This window comes from Tiliqua scincoides, chromosome 4, assembly GCF_035046505.1.
Source record: "Tiliqua scincoides isolate rTilSci1 chromosome 4, rTilSci1.hap2, whole genome shotgun sequence".
NCBI lineage: Eukaryota > Metazoa > Chordata > Lepidosauria > Squamata > Scincidae > Tiliqua > Tiliqua scincoides.
This window is the reverse complement of record NC_089824.1, coordinates 178,402,863-178,425,375: the sequence shown is the minus strand read 5'-3', so window position 1 is coordinate 178,425,375 and position 22,513 is coordinate 178,402,863. Positions and strand designations below refer to the sequence as shown.

Sequence of the window (22,513 nt, the reverse complement as noted above, 5' to 3'; positions counted from 1 at the left end):
TATTTTCTAGATCAAACTTTGCTAGTGCATTTGATTCTATTTGGCACAGAAAATACATGACGTTCAAAAGGAAAAACTGTTCCGTTTCCGTGTGTCAGCAGTTTTATATGCCAAGAAAAACTGGTTGGAAATCTGGTTAATTTACTTGGGCAAACCCAGCAGGGCCACACAACACACTCGCCAAATACTGAAAAAGTTTTAAGCAAACCTGCTAAAACAAAAGTTAATACACAGGCAGAGCTGCTGTGCGGGTGTGCTCATTCCAATATAACATTCTGAATCACAACGAAAAATGTTTTAGAAAAGGTAAACAAGCCAAACATACTTGACCAGAGAGTATTTCCTGTATGTTTAGGGGAGTTCCTCCTATACGTGTGGTTTTTATAGCAGTTTAACTATGACAGCAGTGAAGCACTTTGAAAGCCAAATGAGCATTTGCTAGTGACAGTACCCCACTAAAGGATCAATCCACCAAGCAGTCCATTGGGCCCTCATATAGAAACAGTAAAGACAACTATGACAGGGCAGTTCAATATTTCAGGAAGCCATATTTCCAATACATCTGCATAATCTTTAGGTATAGCAACTGCTACTCATTTTTTTTTTAAACATGCAAATATGATACAGAATGGGCCTGCTTCAAAAATGCTGGCTTGAGGTCAATAGCTTCTCCATTAGGGAGGACAGGAAATAGCTATTTATAAGAACTAGTCAAGCAAACCAACAGACAGAAACACAAATGCAGCTCTGCTCAGAGGGCCATCCTTGCAAAGAACAGAAGATCAACCTTGTCACCTCTGCTAACCTCTCCCTTACTGAGAAGATAATGCTTTGGCTGAGGAGAGAGAACTCTGCAGGCACCATGCACCAGCCCCAGGAGGTGGATGTAAGGATCTTCCTTTCCATCACCATCCTCCTCCCAAACATCCCTTTACACTCACAGTTGAATGATGTACCTACAGAGTATACAGACTGCCCCTTGCTGGGCAAATTTATCTTTAGAGTTCAGGGATTTTTTATTTTTATTTTTTAAAAGGTTAGCACAGCTGCATTGTCAGAAAGTGAAAGATAAGTTCACTCATCTTGGTTTAAGAGCCTGAATGCAGGGAGGATACTTGGGAACATTGTCTCTTTAGATCACAGTGACAGGCCAGCCTGTCAGGTCATCTCAGAGTGACAGATTTGGTGACAACAGAGACAGCATTCCACCCAAAGAGTATTTATTCTGAGGTCTGACATTTGAAAGCCTTGGAAAGGATTCACTTTGTTGTTGTAAATAGAAAAAGCAGAGGAATCTGTTGATAGCCTTCAGAAAACAACACTGGTCATGGGGGCTCCCCCCATCACCCCTGCCACTCGCTACATGTCTGAGGTTCCTTCACATGAGGAGCCATGCAAATGAAGCAATTATGATTGTGGGGCCAGTTGCATGGATCTTTCCCACAGATCAACTCTTTTCTTTTTTTTAGGAAGGGGGGGTGTTCACTGGGTGTTCACTGGGTGGTAAAGATCCACTTACTCAGCTCTACACAGGGGCTACTTCACTGATACACACTCCCCAATCGTGTGGAATCTCACCATAGGGAAGAACTGTCAAGTGGTGTTGCTGTCACTGCATGGGCTTCTTCACAAGCTACATTGAGCTGTTCTGCATAGTTCTGCACAACTGTCCAGCACCCATCAAACTCCTTTTCTACTACCCCAATGTTGGCTTTGTAGCCCAAGTCAATTTGAGTAGTATGCCACACTTCTGTCACTAGGGCCACAGCCTGGTGGCAGTGACTGCTCTGAAGATTCATTGTCACTCATTCTAGGGGTAGCATCATTAGCACAGAAGGGAAATTAACAGCCCATGGACAGTGATTTATCTCTAAGGGGTGGGTGAAAGGGGGAGCCAAGGGAATTATTTTCCTTTAAAAAAAACAAAAACACATCCTTGACTCTAAAATATTCCCTTTCAGAAATAGGGAGGAGGGATCCTCATGTTCAGCACACCCATTCAGATTTTTTTTTGCTGTCTGCATTTATCACTGCAATGTTTAGCGCCATCTGCAGCTGAGAGACCTTTCATTTTGCCTGCTCCAATCCACTGGGGTTTGGGCCCATAAATCACTTCCTAAGCAGGCTGAATAGGGTGCAAGGCAGGGAGACTGCAGCTGCTTCTCTGATGGCAAATAGCTTCCCAATATCATCTTAATGCTTCCCACCCCAGAGACCCCCTGGGCTTCCTATATCATGGCTTGACACATTGTAGCTGCTGGCACACAGCTGAGTCAGCAGAGTGCCTCCCTGGATTACACAAGGCCATGTAAAGTTCAAGGTTTAAAAAATAGTAGAGAGGTGTGGGGCATGAGAAATCCTTGCAGCCAACACGGCTCACTGCCTACTGAAACGCTGGTTTCAGCAGAACCCATCAGCTACTAAATACCCCATTTGGCTTCCATCACCCAACTGCTGTATTATCCCTGCAGCACACTTCTGAAGAAAATAGAGGGCCATTAGGGCCAAAACATGCTACATATATCCGAGTAACTGACAGCAATTTTAAGATGAAAAACCCCTTCAGAACGGGGTGATTGGGAGCAAGCAGGGAGAGGAGAAGCAGCAGGGAGAGAAGGGAATAATTCCCTGCCCACCATTTCTTTGCTTCCAATTACCTCCTCCAGAAGCAACTTTTTTTAACAGAAAAGAATAAAAATATGGGATCAGGGTAGGCTTTATATGCACCATATAGCCTGATCCTTAGAAATAAGACTTTCCTAAAGCGTCACAGGAAGTAATTCACACACACCTGCATACTCTTTTGTTGAATCGTGAACAAAACCTGTTATTCTCAGAATTTTTCTTTCATTATTTATATGTCAACAGATTACACTACTGACATTTTTAGGAAGTTTACTTCAAGTATTTGCCATATTTAATTTGTGAGAGCAAAACTGCTCACGTAGGCAATAGGGCCTGGTGGCAAACTCTGAGGTGCAGAGCATTTCCTGCCCTGCCAGCAGCTCTATGTGCTACTTGACAAGCCATATTCAAGGTCCCATTCACTCTTGCATGGTATACTGAACCATGAGGGAGCTGCTTTCCCATGATGCTCTCTGACTGACCTGCAGTATGTGTGTGTATAATGCCAGCACATGCACAGTTCAGATTGGGTGTTCAGTCACATGTTTGCATTCATACATTCATGCACTATTCATATATACCAGTGTATCTCAAACTGTGGGTCATGACACACTAGGTGGGTCTCAAGCCAATTTCAGGTGGGTCCCCATTCATTTCAATATTTTATTTTTAATATATTAGATTTGATGCTACCATGGTATGTGATTGCATTTGGGGAAATGTTGCAGACCTGTACTTTTAACTAGCTAATATGTATATTCTTTTAACAATGACAGTAAATGGGACTTATTCCTGGGTAAGCGTGGGTAAGATTGCAGCCTAGGATTGTTAAAATTTTTCCGGCTTAATGATGGTACTTCTGGTCATGACATCACTTCCAGTGGGTCCTGATAGTTTTTCATTCCAAAAAGTGGGTCCTGGTGCTAAATGTGTGACAACCACTGATATATACCATAGGTTCATGAAGCATGCAGACAGCTTCCAGTGTGAATATGTTGGGAGGAGGCTGAAATATGGCAACATTACAATCTTTGTTTTTTAGGCAAAATGAGGAGCTGCTAATTTTGGGGGAAGGGTGAGCAAGAAGCTCCAGTGTTTGTGCACCAACCCTTATTGCACGCATGTAAAGGATCATAACCAAATAAATTTTGACTTTAGCTTTCCACATTAACATTAATTCCACTACCAAACTATCCATTTTTCCAAAATACTTAGAAGAAAACGGATATCTTCTTTCTTGCTTAGTTTGCTGCATTATGGGATAAAAATGCACAAAGAGACAAGGCTGTATGCTTGAGATAAAGCAAAACAGAAACAAACAGAAACATAAAAATGCATTATGGGGGTAGGGAGAGAAACATTTACATTATAAACGTATTCGCAACAACAAGACACGCACGTTCCTCCTCCATTTGTCCTCATCAATGCTGGCTTATTCCGAGAAGGAATATATAGATCCCAGCCCTGCTATTTCAGATTTACAGGCCACATCTAAAATCAGCGAAGCCCATCCAGGCAGAACAAGTTGCAGGACTGGAACGAATTACAGTAATCCAGCGGGTGGACACCCATGTTCACCTGCCCGTGGTTTTTTAATCAGTTGCCTGCAGAGCACCTTCTGGAACAAACGACAAGAGTTTAAAGGGTGATCTGCGAGTTAAGCTATTTGCTGAAAGAGAATTCTACAAAAATACCTTAATGCATGTTGAACTTTGCAACTGCAAGCCATTTCAAACAAACCTCTGTTTGCCAACAAGTGCACACTCTAGATAGGGAGGTGCAGGCACATACAACTATTTAAAATATTTCAGGTTGCTTTTTTAAACTATCCAATGTAATTTACATTAACATACAATTAATGTTAAAACACATCCAATAGTTTTTAAAAAGGCTAAAAAACTTGCCAGAGAAATAAAAGACAATGCTGAAACAAAAAGCTGTTTTACCACTTCTGCAGAAAGTGGACCAGGACACCTTCAAACCTCAACTGGCGGAACCAAGGGGTTGCAGAAGTACAAGCCCACTTCTCACAATCTCCATGTTGATCTAGCACAGGGGTGCCCAAACCCCGGCCCTAGGGCCACTTGCAGCCCTCAAGGCCTCTCAACGTGGCCCTCAGGGAGCCCCCAGTCTCCAATGAGCCTCTGGCCCTCCAGAGACTTGCTGGAGCCCACACTAGCCTGATGCAACTGCTCTCAGTGTGAGGGCAACTTTTTGACCTCTCGTGTGAGGGCTCCCTCCACTGCTTGCTGTTTCACATCAGTGATGCAGTAGCAGCAGCAAAGGAAAGGCCAGCCTTGCTTTGTGAAAGGCCTTTTATAGGCCTTGAGCTATTGCAAGACCTTCATTCATTCATATAAGTTCATCTTTAATTTATGTAAACTTATGTAAATTTATTCAAATTTGAAATGTAAATTAATTCTTTTTTCCCCCCCGACACAGTGTCAGAGAGACGATGTGGCCCTCCTGCCAAAAACTTTGGACACCCCTTATCTAGCATAAAGGCAACACACAGAATAGGGACTGCTTTCCTAACAGTGGCTGACACATGAACAAAAGCAGGTAGAGGTGTGCAATATGTGGGTTTCAGTCCCTATGGGCCTCTAAACATAAGAGCCAGCACATAATTGAGTCTGGAAGCACACATGGAGCCAGTAGAACTAGTGCCATTTTGATAAGCAATTGCACAATAGACCAAGTCCTCAGGTTTTTGCAGATAGAACAGTTCTCACTGATTTTTGGGTTGCATTTAAAAAAAAAACAAAAAACAAAAACACTGATTATTCTTCTTGGGAAAAAATATGCACAAAGAGATGACGTAGCATACGCACAAGGTCACTTCACATTGCATTTCCTTTCCAGATACACACGCAGCATAAACATTTTACCTGTAGGAGACTGCCCTCTCACACTGCATTGGTACATACAGGGAACTGTCACACATCATCTTTTCACACTTTACATAGATACTCTAAGTGCACAACAACAAAAATGTAATGTAACTGACATCATGGAGGACTGGAGTTGCAGTACTGGGGGGGGGGGCTAACCTCTAATTTTCTCAAGTTAGATCGCTACCAGAACCTGCTTGGAACCTACCAGAATACTGTGTGGAGTGTGGGAGGGAAGGACTCTTACGATTACAGACCTCCCATATTACACCTAATTTTGCCCTGTGTTTCTGTTAACTCACTTGTGTTTTACACATATTACCAACACATTCAAAAATAGCAGCAAAGTCCATTTGTGAAGAGTTCTCCCAATCAGAGAGCCAGGATGGTATAGTGGTTCTGGAGTTGGACTTAGACCAGGAAAACTCAGGTTCAAAGCCCTGCTCAGCCATGAGACTTCTTGGGTAGCCTTGGGTCAGTCACTATCTCTCAGTCACTAATCCACCTCACAAGATTGTTGTGAGGACAAAAGGAGGGAAAGAATCATGTACTCCTTGAGTTCATGTACACCTTGGGCTCCTTGGAGGAAAGGGTGAAATAAAAAAATGTGAAAAATAAACCAGGCAATTTTTTACAATTTAGTTTTCTTTTGGATGAAAATACACTGGCATAATCTAAGTTCAAATAGATTGGGATACCAAGAATAAACAGAGGTCAATTTTCCAAATCTCATGAAAGCAAAGAAAACTACTTCCTCTGTTACCAACCCCATTACAGAGAACACAGGAAAGAGCAAAAATAAACATTAAGCACAATCAGAGGCTTTACTAGGGTTTGTGTCACTCAGTGTGAGAGCTCACTGTGTCAACTCCATGGGGACCTCCTCCCATACCAGACCATACAAAATAATTTACAGTATCATTATTATTATTTTTTTATTTTATTAATTTATACCCTGCCTTTTTGCCCAAAGGGTATCATACGCACAACCTAAATGCAGTGGCATCACTAGGGTTGGTGTAACACCCATTAACTGCATTTATTTATTTTACTATATAACCATACAGTTATCAGTAACCAAAGAAAAAACCAGTGGCCAACTTCATGACACTCACACAACTGAATAAGAGTTCTATTATTAGCTCTGATACATGGAAATGAGAGCTGACTCATACTAACACCTTAATGGTTCCTGCTGTGTCACAGAAACACCTCATTGGCTCTTAGAACAATCAGTCTCATTGGTCAGTTTTTAGTTAGGAAAATCCACTTTTTGTTACATAATGCAGTTGTGTTTTTCAGTTTTCTGGTTATTTGGCCATAACTTTTGATAGAATACAGAGATGTCAACATAGTCTATTTCATTGCATCCTGCATTAAATTACTCATTGGATGATATACAACTTGATGGTATTATTCAAATACACCAAGATTTCACAATTTTGGCCAATAGTGGTGTCAAACACACACCCTAAGTGTGTCACCCGGTGTGGTCTGCACCTCCTAGTGATGCCACTGGACACAATAATGTTCTTCCTCTTCCCTAAAAAAAAAAACACGCCAGACGCACATGACTAAATATCAAGTTTAGCTGCACCAGTGACTCAAAACCATATTGAAATCCTAGAGTAGTGATTTTCAACCAGTGTGTTGTGGCACATGGGTGTGCTGCAAGTGTTCTGCATGTGTGCCATGGGAGATAGGGGGAGAGTCATTTATTAAGTGGAGCATTGGGGGATGTGAGCTTCCCACCAGTAGTACAGTGTGTCTTGTCAATTGTTAAAAAGCTGATGGTGTGCCTTGACAATTTTAGCACCTTGTCAGTGTGCTGTGAGATGAAAAAGGTTGAAAATCGCTATCTTAGAGGAGGGAGGCAGAATATGAAGGCACCTTTGAGACTGAATGCTGCTGTCTTGAATAAATCTGATTTGTCCACACTTTAGTATACAACAGAGGTCTCCAAACCCCGGCTTGGGGGCCAGATGCAGCCGGCAGCAATCCTCTAAGTGGCCCGCAGCCAACCTCTGGTTCCCTGAGAGCTTCTGGCCCACTTGACTGAACTGTGCTCCGGTCATGTTCAGAGGGGGTTCTGAGGGCCTGAAAACATCACTTCTGTGTTTTCCTGAAAAACTAGAAGTAGCTCTTTGTGCCCTCTGAAGGCCTTAGAAGGCTTTCTGAGGGTCTGGGAGGCACTCAGAACATGCTTCAGGTGTTTCCTGTGATGTGCTGGTTCTGAGATATTTACTCCTATACATTTAAGATAGCTGCTTGTGGGGTGGAGGATGGGAGTCCATTTGAGCATAAGCTTTATTTTTGTGGTGTGCGCTAGGGCTTGGAGAAATCCTGGAAATTCGAGCCCGTTCCATTTATTCATTCATCTAAGTTCCATCTCTAATGTATTTATTTAAAAAAAAATTTTGGTCCTCAACACTGTGCCAGATATTTGATGTATGGCCAAAACGTTTGAAGACCCCTGGTATACAATATACTGACTATAGTACTGTTTCAAGATGAGAAAGCTACCCTGTTCCTTACAGGCCTGGTGTGGATGCAACACCATTTAACCTATGGAAACAAAATCCAAAAAGAAGTTGAGATTAGTGAAAAGGCTACAACTTGCATTTAATTTATTTGAAAAAAAATTACACTCCACCCTTCCCCTAAGGTTTAGGGTGGTTTACAATAGAAGCATTTAAAAGCATAAACATCAGTATTAACACAATCAAAAGATCTCCCCTAGCCCTGCAAATGAGAGTGACCTGCTGAAAAAGGTAGAACTTCACCAACCACCATAAAATTAGTTGTGAGGGCACCTGCTACATCTCACAGAGTAGCAAGTTCCTTAGGACAAAGGTCACCATAGTGCACAGCACCCTCTCATGGGTTTCTGCTAACCATACTATAAAAAGAGCCAGAATCTGTAAAAGAGTCTCCGTAAAAGATCTTATAAGATAGGCAGACTCATGTGGGTAGAAGTGGTCTTTGAGATATTTTGGTTCTCAGTTGTGTAAGGCTTTCAAAAGGTAATAAACCAACATCTTGAATCACAAGGTGATGAACTGTGCATGGGGCTGCCTTTGGAGACTACTTGGAAATTTCACATGGAGCAAAACATAGTGGCTTAATTAATGATAGGTACTAGACAGTGGGAACACTTCTTGCCACTAGCTACTTACTTGTTATTGTGTACAGTTCAAGATACTGGCATTAAAGAGTTTTAAACAATATGGAACCACAGTACTCCCCCCTAGGCATAGCTTTATAGATGGCCACAAACTTTGATTCTCTTACCTCTGAATGATGCTGTTGTTGAGCTGGAGATTGTGAGCTACTATTTTCATCTGATCCTGAAGCTCCTGCATTCTATTCAAGACATAGGGAAGCTTTTACACCCTCGTACTTCTGCAGCCCAGAAGCAACAGGAAAATGCTCTCATGGGTAATACTTACAATGCATGTGTATTTCCACGCACCCCCCAATTACTCACCCATCCACAATGGCAAACTGAATCTCTCCATTTTGATATCCAGACCCCCATCTCTCTCTGATTTCCATTGTCCCAGCCTGTGATCAAGATGCTGCCAGAGCCCTAAACTCACTTGTTGTGTTCCCTTATAACTCTGCGTTGACAGCAACAACAGCGATAGTAGTTCTCACAAGCAGCCAACATCCAGCATCTATGTGGCAGCAGCATTTGGTTTTAAGTCAGTCCTGCACACTGAAGTGATGGCTAAGTAGCCACTGTGCATTAATGCATGTGGCTAAAGAGCTTCTGTGTATTGGGGAAGAACAGAAAGTGGTCTATCTCAGTGTTTCTCAACCAGTGGTACTTGTACCTTTGGCGATACTTGAGGTGATGTTGGGTGGTATTTTTGGAATCCCTATACCCGATGCCTGGCAGCAAGACCAGCAATGCAGCAATGGTAGGAGGCTTGGCATGCAGAGCTCCAGTGTGCTCTTTTAGTGTGCTCGAAAAAGCCTTCCCATCCACCCTAAGCCTCTTACTGGTATTTGTTGTGTCTGGACTCCCAACCTAGAAGTAACTGGTGATGACATAATCACCAGTTACTTCTAGTGGTACTTCCAATAGGTGCACCATGCAAAGGGTACAGTGGGGGATAAGCATTGAGAAATACTAGTCTATGTGGATCATGAGTAATTATTGAAAGTATTTACATGTTATAGAAGTATGAAAGCATTTCCTCTTTGTTTTATTTGGTAAGTGCAGTATATTTGGTAACATCAATAGTCTTGGCAATTTTTGAGTGAACCCTGTTTTACAGAAAGTAAATATGCCACCCAAATAAATTATCATCCCATTGACAGAACCTTGACAATGAGATTGCAGTCTTGTTAGAGAAGCAGTATGCATTAAGAATTATCCCTGCCCACCTCCTCAGGAAATGCCATGATTTTCTCAAGGACGCACTTTTAAAAAAATTTCATCTCTCCAGAAAGACAGTTAACACAATTAATTTTGGGATCCATGAGGTTTACTGCTTCAGTGTGAGATACGAAACATTGACAGATGCACTAGCCTGAGGTGTAGCAGGCTGCAGTAAACCCTCCATAGATGACTTGTTGCCCTTCCTAGACTATTCCTATAGTATTAAAGTGGTGGAAAAAGACCATTGGGAACAAGAACTTAGCAGTTACCATAGTGTGACTAATATACAGGGTGAACCAAAAGTAGGTGGAATAGGGTGAAATGATGGTGTTCATTATAACTATGGCGTTTGTGTTATATTAAATTTTATAACTACATTTATTTAAATTTAATATTTTTCTTCTTTTCAGATAGTTTAGATAACCCATAACGGCAAATAATTTAAATACTGATGCAAGAAAACGTTATCATTTACTGTCCACCTACTTTTGGTTCACCCTGTATGACACCTATAACATGTAACATATACATACCCAAACAGCATATCCTTGTGCTTCAGATTTAAATAAACTTGTGTGGGAGCAGAAGATAACGTTTTGCCTTGAAGGATTTTCTGAGGTAGTTCATCCAAAGCCTTCAAAGACAATGAACACACAGAAATAACAACATTTAATGTAGTTACCTACACTTAGAGTAAAGTGACTAAAAATGAAATAATTGAGTAATAAATACATTAAAGTAGCATGGCACTTCTCCTAGACCATTTAAAACAAAAACAAAAACCAGACATAATGGGGCTGGGTATGTTGAATTCTCCTTTCATCGACCAGCTAAGTGAATTCTGCTTGGAGAAGATGGACTTAATCTGGAATTTTTTATTACTATTATTGCCTATACTAGGCTGGATTTAGGCCATCACATTATTCATATGACGACATCAAGTAACATGATGAAAGCTTATGATGATGAGGCATTTGAACGATGATTGCAGTTTTTTCATCGCATCTTTGGTACAAACCCTTGCACATTATGAAAGCATTACAACACAAATGACTGGTTATTAGCCAGTCTGAATCCATGCACTCCTGCCAGAGGAGATTATTCCTGTGTTGGTCCAGAGAGCTTGAGTCTGCAAGTTACAAGTTACTCCTGGCAAGTTCTTCAAGGGTGATCTATGAGTAACAAACTGAGGGCCCAAACCTATCCAACTTCCCAGTGATGATGCAGCCACAACTTTTGTTCCCTTACCTTGAGAAGACATCCATGACTGCCCCTCCCCCCACCGCAAGATGCAGCACACGCCCTGTTGGCGTGGCTGCGTCAGTGCTGGAAAGTCAGATAGAACTGGGCCCTGAGGAATCAGGAAGAGCAACCTCTAAGCCCAAACTCTGTACCACTGCTTACTCTCAAGTAACTTTGCTTTACCCTTTCTGTATTTCTACTCATTCACCCTTCAAAAAAAACTCAGAGTCAGTGCTATTCAGAGTCTTGGTTAAGAAGTCAAACCAACTGAATCTGTGGCAGGGCTACATTTAGGGAGCACATTGTACATTAGGGATGTAAGATATCCAAAAATAGAGCAAACAGGGGTTCTTCCCTATATACAGGTAGGACCTTGGTATCCACAGGGCTCCTGTTCCAGAACCCCCAGTGGATACTAGAATCCAAGGATTTAAAGGGACGCAATTTTAAGGGCTTAGGGGCACAATCCTAACCAGGTCTACTCAGAAGTAAGTCCTGTTTTGTTCAATGGGTCTAAGGAAAGTGTGGTTAGGATTGCAGCTTTAAAAACACAAAAGGTACACCAAAATCATGTTTCCTACTTTTGCATGGCCAGACTGTGCTGTTTCCCAGCCTCTAGAGCTCTTTCTAGGACACTCTGTGGCAATGCTGGGAGGAAAAGGAAACTCCACATGACCTGTAAGTGGGTCTTTTAGAGCTAAAAAGAGCTCTAGAGGCTGAGAAACAGCACAGTTTGACTGTGTGAAGGTAGGAAACATTTTTGGTGTGCTTTTTGTGTTTTCAAAGCCTTTTAAATTTGAACCCTAGTATCTGCAGGCATCCATAGCGAGCCAAATCCATGGATGCCAGATCTGCAGATACTGGGGTCCAACTGTACTAGTACTAAAATACCTGTATTGAAAGAATTATAATTGGCAATTTAAATTTCACACCACCATTGCCTTTGCAAGGCCTTGAAATAAAACGGCTGTACCTTATGGAGACATTCTTGGCATCCTGAGATCTCAGCACTACAGGCAGTTAAAGATCTGTTCAACTTCTTCAGGTGTTTCCTTATCTCAAATGCCTTCCTACAGGAATGAAACAATAACTCTAGTCAAATATTCGTTAGCTTACTCTCTTCTATTAGCCACATCACATTTTAAGTTGCTTCAAGATGAAAACACTTAGGCATTCAGGTGTGAAGAGTCACCAGGCATAAGGAGTTCCCCATGGACTGCATGCTCAAACTCCACAACATTAATAGAGCTCCACAAAAATTATGTGTTTCCCCTGCCGGGGGGGGGGGGGGGGAGGGAGAATGCTTAGGAAAAACTTTTCTTTCTCATCACAGCATCACATATCATTTTTCACAATAAGAAAGGGAAGATGATCATTGCATATTATTCTTTATTGTCTGGGACTGACAAAGGTACTAGTCAAGAATTTGTTAACAAGGGCAAGAATGACAATGAAACCAACCAACCAGAATATCAAAGCACAGGCCCAAAATAAATGGCTTACTGGGGGGGGGGGATATGAAACACATTATTTGTTTAGTCTCTACCTAGAACATTTAAGATATCTTGGGTATAAATGTTTAAAAAGTGGAAACAAATGTCTATATAATATTTAAAAGTTTTGTCTTTCTCCCTTTTATGAAACTTGAGGGGATTTACTAGGCTTGAGTACTCAGAAGTAAATCCCATTGCATTCAATGTGGCTTACTCCCAAGAAAAAACATAGGACTGCAGGCGTCATCAATTAAAAACAAAACAGAAACAATATGAAATTGCAACAAAGGGTTGCATTAATGGCAGACTAAAACACCAGGGGGGTCAAGCGTGATTGTTGTTTAAATAGCTACCTCGGAAGTGCATAATGTCAGCTAGAAGAGCATTTCTCAATGCTGCTCCTCTGATATACCACTTGCCGCCATGTTGTTCTTTGAGGTACCACTAGAGGTAACTGGCAATGATGCCACTGCAGTTACTTCTGGATGTGGAGCTTTCAAGGTCAGTCTCAGTGTGTGTAGCTTTTCTTGCACTTGAAAACCTCACACTAGAGCTCTGCCCGCTAGCTCAAGCTTCCTTTGGAAGCTGCCATTGCAGTCTCACTGTTGGACAGTGGGTGCTAAGCGCACTGCCCAACACCACCCAGTGTACCGCTAGTGGTATGCTTGCCACTGGTTGAAAACCCCTGAGCTAGAATTCAGCTATGCATGTGCATGGTTATCAGGCTGTTCAAAGAATTTACCCAGACCTTCAGCTGGATCCCTAACTTTCATCCATATTGTGCACTAGAATGCAATAAAAAACAGTCCAGTAGTCATATCAACAGATGAGTGCTCCTCACTATGGAAGGTTAAGGTGGTTTGGTTTTACTTAGCATAATTCAGAAACCATAGCTGGCTTTTGCATCTTTAATTTGATTCTAAACTCCAGGATCTCAACTGAACCTTGATCAGCAAGGATCTCAAATGAGCCTAATAAGCAAAAGCCTGATAGGGACTAATGTTTCAGAACACTTTCCAGCCCATTGAAACCCAAAGGAAAAAGGTGCAGTGCTTTAAAAGCATCTCGCAATTAAAAAAGACCTAGCCATGGCTGCTGTTTCTTCCTTAAGTGACTGCACTCTTTTCCGGAGTAATAAGTCAATCCATGGTTCTCCATCACCACCCGGCAATTTGCTTTTTGCATTATTCCCCAAACACCATTTAACATAAAATCATTCTTTCTAAGTGTGGTTCTTTGTCTTAATAATGGCTTCGTTCCAATATGAGAAGCCTGCTGGATGCTGAAAACAAAGAAATCCATCAATATTCCAACTCAAAGGTTCAGGAAGATTTGTAACATGCAGCCTGGAGGAATAACCACCAATGTCAACTCAGTGCTACACCTTTATTTATAACATCAGCTATCCTACTATATATCATATCATGAAAAAGGAAACAGTCCCTCATGCATAATTACAGTATTTCCAAAGTTTTAGAAATGCTCTAGAATAGATCAGCGATTATCAACCTTTTCCATCTCACAACACATTGGAAAGTGCTTAAATTGTCAAGGCACACCACACTGCTGGTGGGGGGCTCACAAACTCCCAATAAACCTACTAATAAATGACCCTCCCCCAAACTTTCATGGCAAACCTGAGGACCATTTGCGGCATACAAAAATCACTGCTGCAGATACTAACTAGAAAAGCATATCCTGATGGTTCTGATGACCATTCATAGACCTAGTGAAGGTGCCTGGAAAGAAATAACATCCCTTAATAGAAAGGCAATGTGTGTAGAAGGTTGTGTGGCAGGTTGCTGTGAGGGAAATGTAAGCCCAAGCTCTTGCTCGGGATAGAAAATTAGCAGAAATTTTAGTTTGCTGGGAGTTTGCTGGAATATGTACAACAGTGTTGGTGAGAGGCTTTATCTAGGGCTAATTTATGTTGACTTTCCAAGAGTTCTTAATTCACAAGTTTGCCAATGAAACATCCATCGTGTTCTGGCTTTTAAATGTTGTTCTGTGACCATCCTTTTATTATGTGAGATGTCTTGTTTAGATTTTGTCCTCACCTATGATGTCACATTAATAACCTAAAATGCGGAGGAGGGGGGAATGGGGAAGGGGTTAAAATATACTGTGCATTAAAAACGTAAAATATTGAGAGGTTTAAGAGGTTGGTTTCCAGGAGAAAGGCTGATATAGACCTCAGTTGGCATCACTGGGGTAAAAACAAGGTTCAAGCCTCATTAGTATAAAGATTGCAATGAAAAAGTTGTAATAGACATGGTAAACCACAAAGATGGAGAACCAGTTAAGCTGGTAGAATAGATGACAAACCCACAGGCTGAGAAAGAGACATGCATAGCTGTCACAGACTTCTGTTGGAGTTATTGTTGGAGTTTTTTTACTGACTCCCCTTTCTGGGAAAGAAGAAGAAGAAGGGGTGGTGACAAATTTCTAGAGGAAAAGTTCATTATGGGTTACAAGTCATAGTAGGTATGTGCAAGCTCTTGGTTTTAGAGGCAGGCTGCCTCTGATTGCCAGATGCAGGGGAGGGCACCGGGATGCAGGTTGTGTCTGTTGTCTTGTGTGCTCCCTGGGGCATTTGGTGGGCCATTGTGAGATACAGGAAGTTGGACTAGATGGGCCTTTGGCCTGATCCAGCAGGGCTCTTCTTATGCTCTTGAGTGGAAAATCCCAAAATCTTAGGGAGTGACTGCCAGCCCAATCCCATTCATGTCTACTCAGATGTAACTCCCATTGAGTTCAGCTGGACCTACTCCCAGGTGAGTGTGCATAGGATTGCAGCCTCATAGACGCAAAAGTCAATGGTTGCTTAGGGCCTGTTTCTGCAGACAGAACAGGCCACTGATTTGGTATGGAACTGAAACTTTCTGCGGACATCATCCATAGTTACAAGGGGATAGGAATGCCCTGGCAAGGCTCGCCCCCACATCAGCATGCTCCACTCTGCTCTTCCCAAGAATAGCATTTGCCTCTTCAGACAATCTCTTTCCCCAGTCAGAGATGGGGCAGAGCTACAGATGATGCTGGTGTGGGGGCAGAGTTTGCTGGGATGCTTCCTGCTGTGACTATGGACAATATTCACAGTTACTATAACACATGAAGAGGGTTTTTACCCAGATTCAGTGATAATCAGACCAGCCACCTGACTGTTCGATTAGGATAACCTGGATGAAATATAACTGCTTAAATTCTGCATAACACTATATGCATTTGATTACTAGTTGCAAAAGCACATGATAAAGTTTTTAAATCTCTGATTGGCAGCTACTTCTTTAAACAGTTAATCTGTAAACTTCTTGAATCCTATTGGCAGGAGAGAGGGATTTTTGTTGGGGTTCTTCCTGGTTAAGAGGGCAAATAGTTCCCCCCCCCCAGCTTCAGCCCCTGAGGGAAGAGCCGAAGAGTTTATTTATTCATTCATTTTATTTTAAAGATTTATACTTTTCCTTTTGGCCAAATGATCTCCAAGGCAGCTTACATATAATTATACATACCTTTCAGCTTACAACAATATCATCTTGTAACAACCATATCATGATACAACAATATCATACCTTTGTACCAATTCAGGCATTTTTTGAGATAGCCAAAAGAGGACATGATGTTAAACCCTCTTCCCTGAATTCTGGTGTTCCCAACACTGCTTCGGCTGTCCTTTGTGGCCCTGCAGTGAGCCTACAAGAATGTTTTTCCCACTCTGATGCATTTCTAGGCAGTACAGGATATAACTGCCATAGGGTTATATATAGGGGACAGGGCTTCTCTTCAGACAGGGGAGATAGAATGCAACTTCACTTAACCTCTTAAACTTCACTTCTCTTCTCTGCTTCAATTCGTCCCTGGCCTCTTCCAGAATTTATGTCAATCATGCATGTGTATCACAAAGCGTATTGACCACACACATGTATAATCTGATGACTATAAAATGAAGCATTACATCCAATGTAATGATCACTACATGGGATTCACACACTTTCCCACAAAGATCTATAAAAAGGAGTCCATAGAAAAATGCTAATGTTCCATGAAAAATCACCTCATTCTGATTCCATGTGCTGAAAGAGCAGCTAGGTATTTCTGTACACAGTTATCCTGGAAAATTGAAAGAACTGTTTTTGCTAAATGTCCTAAATTCACCCTAAAAATGAAATAAAATATAATATGCATTAATTCAAGCATTGTTACATACATTTTTCTATAGCAACCTCTGCAATATGAAAACACAAATGTTGGACTTGAACAAAAGGTAATTAAATATACTGTGCATTTTTATATGTAAGTTAATGCTAATGGAATTCAATGCCAGTAACCAAAACCTGATCCCTAACAGCCTAAAATCAATAGGAACTTTCCCAAATAGTTTAGTTTAGAGGGATTAGAAAACCCCACTGAATGACAGCAAAACAACATGAGAAAACATCTTCCCATCTCTATTTTCTGATTTAGGCCCAATTCATATTACCCAAGTGACATGATTGCCTCCCAAAAGCTACTTCCATGCAGTTGAACTGCAAATCACAGTGGAACAGCATGAAAAGGGACACCTTGAATTGTGTGGTTACCTCCTAAGCCAAAGGCAGTATCCCCTGTAGGGAAGTTGAGCTGATGTGGAAAGGACCCATGCAATTGGGCTACCCAAAGACTGGTTCACACATGAATATACAGCATTTGATTACTGTGCACTGGATGCATGAAAATCATGATTTCAGTTGAAAAGAATTACATTTGGGGATTGAGGCAAGTGATATGAAAATTCCATCCGTGGTGTTGTATCTGTGATAGTGAAGAAACAACCATGCAAGTCATATTCTGATGTTACAGTCATCAAGGGGTAACAATTAATATGTGAGCCAGCCCCAAGTGATTGAATCTTTCCATCCTTTGCCACTGCAACATGGAGCCTGACCATGCAAACATAAGTTTCTTAGCAGCCACCATACTTTCAAGGTAGTGTATGAATCTGTTTGAAGCCATGATATTTTTACCCTCCTTCCCAGACAAAAATGGTCTATGAGTGGCTCACAGAAATGAAAATTCCATACACAAAGCAGCTGGCAGATGCTGTATATAAATTAAACCAAGACAGAGGCCCCGCCCTCAGGCTTGCAAACTATGGAAAAAATACACAGAAGGTAGAGGCGGGAGATCAGTTGGATGGTGCCAGAACAAAGAGGTGAACTGTTAATGAGCATTTGCAACCCAGTGGTGCCAGGTTGATCTTTTACTGCTGATGTTCTTGCTAGGATCCAGGAGATGCAACTACCCAACAGCCCTTCGTTCCCTGGTAGATGATAAGCACCATTCCCCTTTAAGCTGTACAGCTATGCAGCTGAAATTGGAGCTGCAGCTACTCTCAGGGTGCCCTGGAGCTTGACAACGACACCACTGCCAAACATGCCAGAGCTGCCCCATGTGCTCACCTGTAAAGATTACAGGGAACACTGGTGATGAATTAGAGACTGTCCCTCTCCTTGCCTCTGCAGTTCTGAGCAAATGACAGTTGAAGGGGGGAAGCAAGCTTCCTCCACCTGTTCATTCTGTAGCTGATAACATGGGGCAAGCTGTTTTTGTGGTCTTGCTGCAGCACCAGTTCTAGGTGGGAGGAAGTTGCTTTTTCACAGTCACAGGACAACTATGAGGTTGCCGGCATAGAAGGGCCTCGATGAATTACGCTAACAGATAAGGCATTAATTATTTCTAGGCCAGACAACAACCCAGAAATGCTTACTGGCTTGTTGAAGACTAACATAATGCAAACCAGAAAGACTCAACATCCAGCTGACCTGCTAGACATGAACACCTGTACTCACTTATCCAGCTTGTGGATCTGCTGCTCATTATAGTTCAGTCCTAGAAAGAAAAAGCAAGTCATTAGTAGATCTTCCATGAGACATCAAGACCTTTCAGGCTCATTGCTTAATAATGTATAGAGAAATTCACATTGAGTGCATTGTGAGATGGCCCAAGGGGAAGCAGGGAAGCATCACACTACCAACTGGATATGAGAAACCAGTTCCATGGAGACTCCTTTACTGCCTCACATCAGATCTTCCTTCTTCTTGGGACTGCAGGTTTTTGTACAGTCCTAAGCAAAAGCCCTTCAATGTGTTCCCAAACCCATTCTATAGCATATTGGCATATCCTCGTCTCACAACAGCAGATCAGCTTTTGTGAGAATGCTTAAGCTTTAAAGTCCAGTCACTCATTCCACAATCTTGTCCACCTAACAGGTAATCCATGACAGACTGGGAAAACCCTTTGTATGCTGTACGCTCCAGTTCCTTGGAGGACTGGTCAGATGATAAAAGAGAATACAAAGGTAGTGCATGTTGCCTTTTGAGTGAGGAGGGAGGCCTCTTGAAACATCTAAAAACCTAACTTGCCAAGAATGAAGTGTAGCAAAAAGAAAAACCCCACATAACAAGGGATTAACTGTGCAACTCCAGGATAAGATAAATGACCCATTCAGGTGGAGCCTGTTTATCCATGGATTTTATATCCGCAGATCTGGCACAACACATGCCTGGTCACCTTCAGAGGCTTTAAAGAGACCAAAATGGCAGATTTCGGCATCCACAGTTTTTGGTATCTGTGGGAGGTCAGAGAATGAATCCCTTGTGGATACTGACCTCACCTACCTCAGTATAAAGACATGCTGCCTGAGAATTCAGGGAAAACTAGGTGAGATTTGTTCAAGCACAGCAAGAGACACTGCTCCATAAACACTGGTAAGTTCTCCATATAGGCCTTCTGCCTTGATTCTCCCTGCAGTGACACAGCATAGGTATTCCCAAATATTTTCCTAAGACACTCTGAAAGTATAGAATCTTTACGAGGGCCTTGTCTCCGAGCTCCGTTCTCAATTTCTCTATCTCAATTTTCCCTGCTTTGGAATGATCCCAGAAATGGAGAAAAACAGCACAAAAGGCATATAAAACTTTCTCCTTTGCTACAAAAGAAGAAACGCTGCTGGCACAGTAAGAATTAATAAACCTGAATCACTCCATATGGATACTTGGCTAGCATGAACACATGTACACATAAGGCCCATGCTTTTCAGACTGGGGTCAACAGCCTTGAGCTTAGTCAGAGCTTTCAGCAATTTTGTCTACACAGATGCTTCTACTACATTGATGGCCAGAATCTTGAAGTATAGCGATGCTCACAGCACATTTTCCTTGTTTTAAGATACTGCTGCTAAGAAGACTAGTTTGTGCTCTTTAAGTATTTCAAGGCATCTCTTCAGTCAGATCCTTTTCGGATCTAGCTATTCTGGCAGCAAATTTTTGATGTACAAAACACAGTCAGGCTGAAACTTGTAGCAGAGATTCACCACCATCATCAACTTACTCAGATGCTTCCGGTTCTTCTTAAACTGGCTGTAGAGGAGCTGCATCTTGCCGAGGCAGGCCTCCATTTGCTGGATGCTGGAAAACCGAGTTAGGGAGCCAAAGGTAAGACAGAAAATGACATTGCCAGTTAAACCACATTATGGCCTGCAGCAACACAGCACTCCCAGGGAAACTAACAGGTCTGGTCCCGTCGGGAAGGAGTAGAAGACAATACAGATGCTGCAGAAAGCATCATGGCTTTGATCTAGGCACAGCATTTGCATCAAAAGATGCAAGACTGGCACAAATGGCACCAAGCTCCCTTGACATCACCACAAACTGGGAAGCTGATGCATGAGCCTGGAATTTTTCTTCCTGCAGTGGCAGCCCCTGCAGGTATCTGTAGTGAAAGGTTGTGGATGGTGAGTAGGATTCACTGACCCTAGTGGAAGCATTTCTGGTGCTCTTCCTACACAGTCCAATCCATCACCTGCATGATTGGCCAACACTCACTTATGCATAACCAAATGCAGCAGCCAAGAACCAAGAGAAGCATTCAGAATACATGATCCCTGCAGCCTGAAGTGGTAGAGCCCAGAAAGGCCTGTACCACGTGATTCATTTGAATATGTAGGTCAACTCTAGGATAAGATCTCCTTCGGGATGTTCTTTTTTTCCAAGCATATAACATGTAACTCATTAGCTCTCTTTGGGGAAGTATTTATCCCTCATTGTCTCTTTGAAGCAACTGCTCCATTACAACTCTTTTCATAAATCTTCACAGCATCTTTGCATGGTAAGGAATGGAGTGGCTAATCTGATTTTACAGATGGGGAACTGGAGCACAGACAGTTTTAACACCTTGCTCAGGCAGACACAGAGAGAGCTCAGACAGGCCTGAAAACTGCAACTGGTTTTAGTGAAGTCTATCCAGGGATATTCAATCTGCCTCAGTAAGGCTCTGTTGACACTGTTTTCCTTGTTCAAATCTCCCGGCACTGCAACAGACAGAGGGATGATCCCTGAAATGGGAGCATTAAGGCCAATTAATAATATACACCAACTTGGTTGGGATCCCATAAACCACTCAACCTGATTAATATAAGAAATGGAAACGAACTGATGGCAATGAGAGTTCCTTCTAAGGTATGTCTGTGTGGAAGCTTCCAGCATTTCTGTACTCAACATTTTGGCACAAAAATGGAAATGTGCAAAATAGTGCTTGAGAAAAGAAGCTATAATGAATGGAGTTCTGTGCATCAACATCACTCCATATGGACTGGGTAAGCCAAGATTACTCATATTTCTTGTGTAGGCAAGCAGGAGATGATGTTAAGGATTATGCACGCTGAATGAGTTGAACACATCCAAGAATATACAAAACTCACTACTGTTGACAAGCCACCAATGCTGTCATCCTCTTGGGATGCTTGTTTTGAAGATGTCATTGCCTCACCTCTTTCCCAACCAGCTGTGCAGTAACAGGTCTCAGCAACCAAGCCTAGTTAGTCACTGGCATGCCCCTCCTAGTCCAAAAGCTTCTAGCATTCAAGGTTCGAACCCTACCATAGCCCAAGATAATTTTCATCTTTCAGTGGGTTCAGAAGTTAGAACCCACTTCTAACTTTTTAGATCCCTCGCACACTCCAACACTTTGACCATACTTGAAGCATACCCATACGTCTTTGCAGATGAGCGGAGTGGGTCACAACAAACACTTGGAGCTGGTGACCTAGCTAGGTCGCACACTACTTCTGTAACTCAAATGCCCAAAGACTTCTTCAAACCTAATTCACTTTTAGCACTCTAAATCAGGGGTGTCCAAAGTTTTTGGCAGGAGGGCCACATCATCTCTCTGACACTGTGTCGGGGGCCAGGGAAAAAAAGAATTAATTTACTTTTAAAATTTGAATAAATTTACATAAGTTTACATAAATGAATAAATTAAAGATGAACTTATGAATGAATGAATGAATAAGCTCAAGGCCTATAAAAGGCCTTGCACAAAGCAAGGCTGGCCTTTCCTTTGCTGCTGCTACTGCATCACAGATGTGAAACAAGAAGCAGTGGAAGGAGCCCTCATCCTTCCTCATGTGAGAGGTCAAACAGTCACACTCATGCTGAGTGCAGTTGTGTTGGGACAGTGTGGGCGCCAACAAATCTCTGGAGGGCCAGAGTCTCATTGGAGACTGGGCGCTCCCTGAGGGCCATATTGAGAGGCCTCAAGGGCCACAAGTGGCCCCAGGGCTGAGATTTGGGCACCCCTGCTCTAAATTATAAACCTAATTAGTAGGCTATCCACCAACAAAGCTCTTCCATTACCAAGTGTGGAAACCTGTTTAATTATATGTTTCAATAAGCCTAAGAAACCAACGGCAGAAAAACCAGAGGCATAAAAACCAGAAGGCAAACTACTGCTTACCAGGAACTTGCTATCTCAGGCAACATTCCAAGACAACATACCTGCCCACTACTGTTGCTTTTCTTGTACTTCCCCTTACATCTTCAGCTGGACTGTCTTGCTTCAAT

The 22,513-nt window shown here is 42.1% G+C and overlaps 1 protein-coding gene across 1 annotated transcript in view; it reads right to left on the bottom strand.

Annotated features, from left to right (window-relative positions):
- Positions 1-7,714: 7,714 nt before the first annotated feature.
- IKBKE (inhibitor of nuclear factor kappa B kinase subunit epsilon) overlaps positions 7,715-22,513 on the bottom strand; it is a 40,619-nt gene continuing 25,820 nt past the window's right edge. The window contains exons 14-20 of the mRNA XM_066624944.1: positions 20,004-20,080; positions 18,464-18,503; positions 16,690-16,791; positions 12,119-12,215; positions 10,437-10,537; positions 8,808-8,879; positions 7,715-8,081 (exon numbers count right to left, since the gene is read on the bottom strand). Of these exons, the coding sequence (XP_066481041.1) occupies positions 8,048-8,081; positions 8,808-8,879; positions 10,437-10,537; positions 12,119-12,215; positions 16,690-16,791; positions 18,464-18,503; positions 20,004-20,080 (523 nt within the window). The 3' untranslated portion in view covers positions 7,715-8,047. The remainder of the gene's footprint in view (positions 8,082-8,807; positions 8,880-10,436; positions 10,538-12,118; positions 12,216-16,689; positions 16,792-18,463; positions 18,504-20,003; positions 20,081-22,513) is intronic.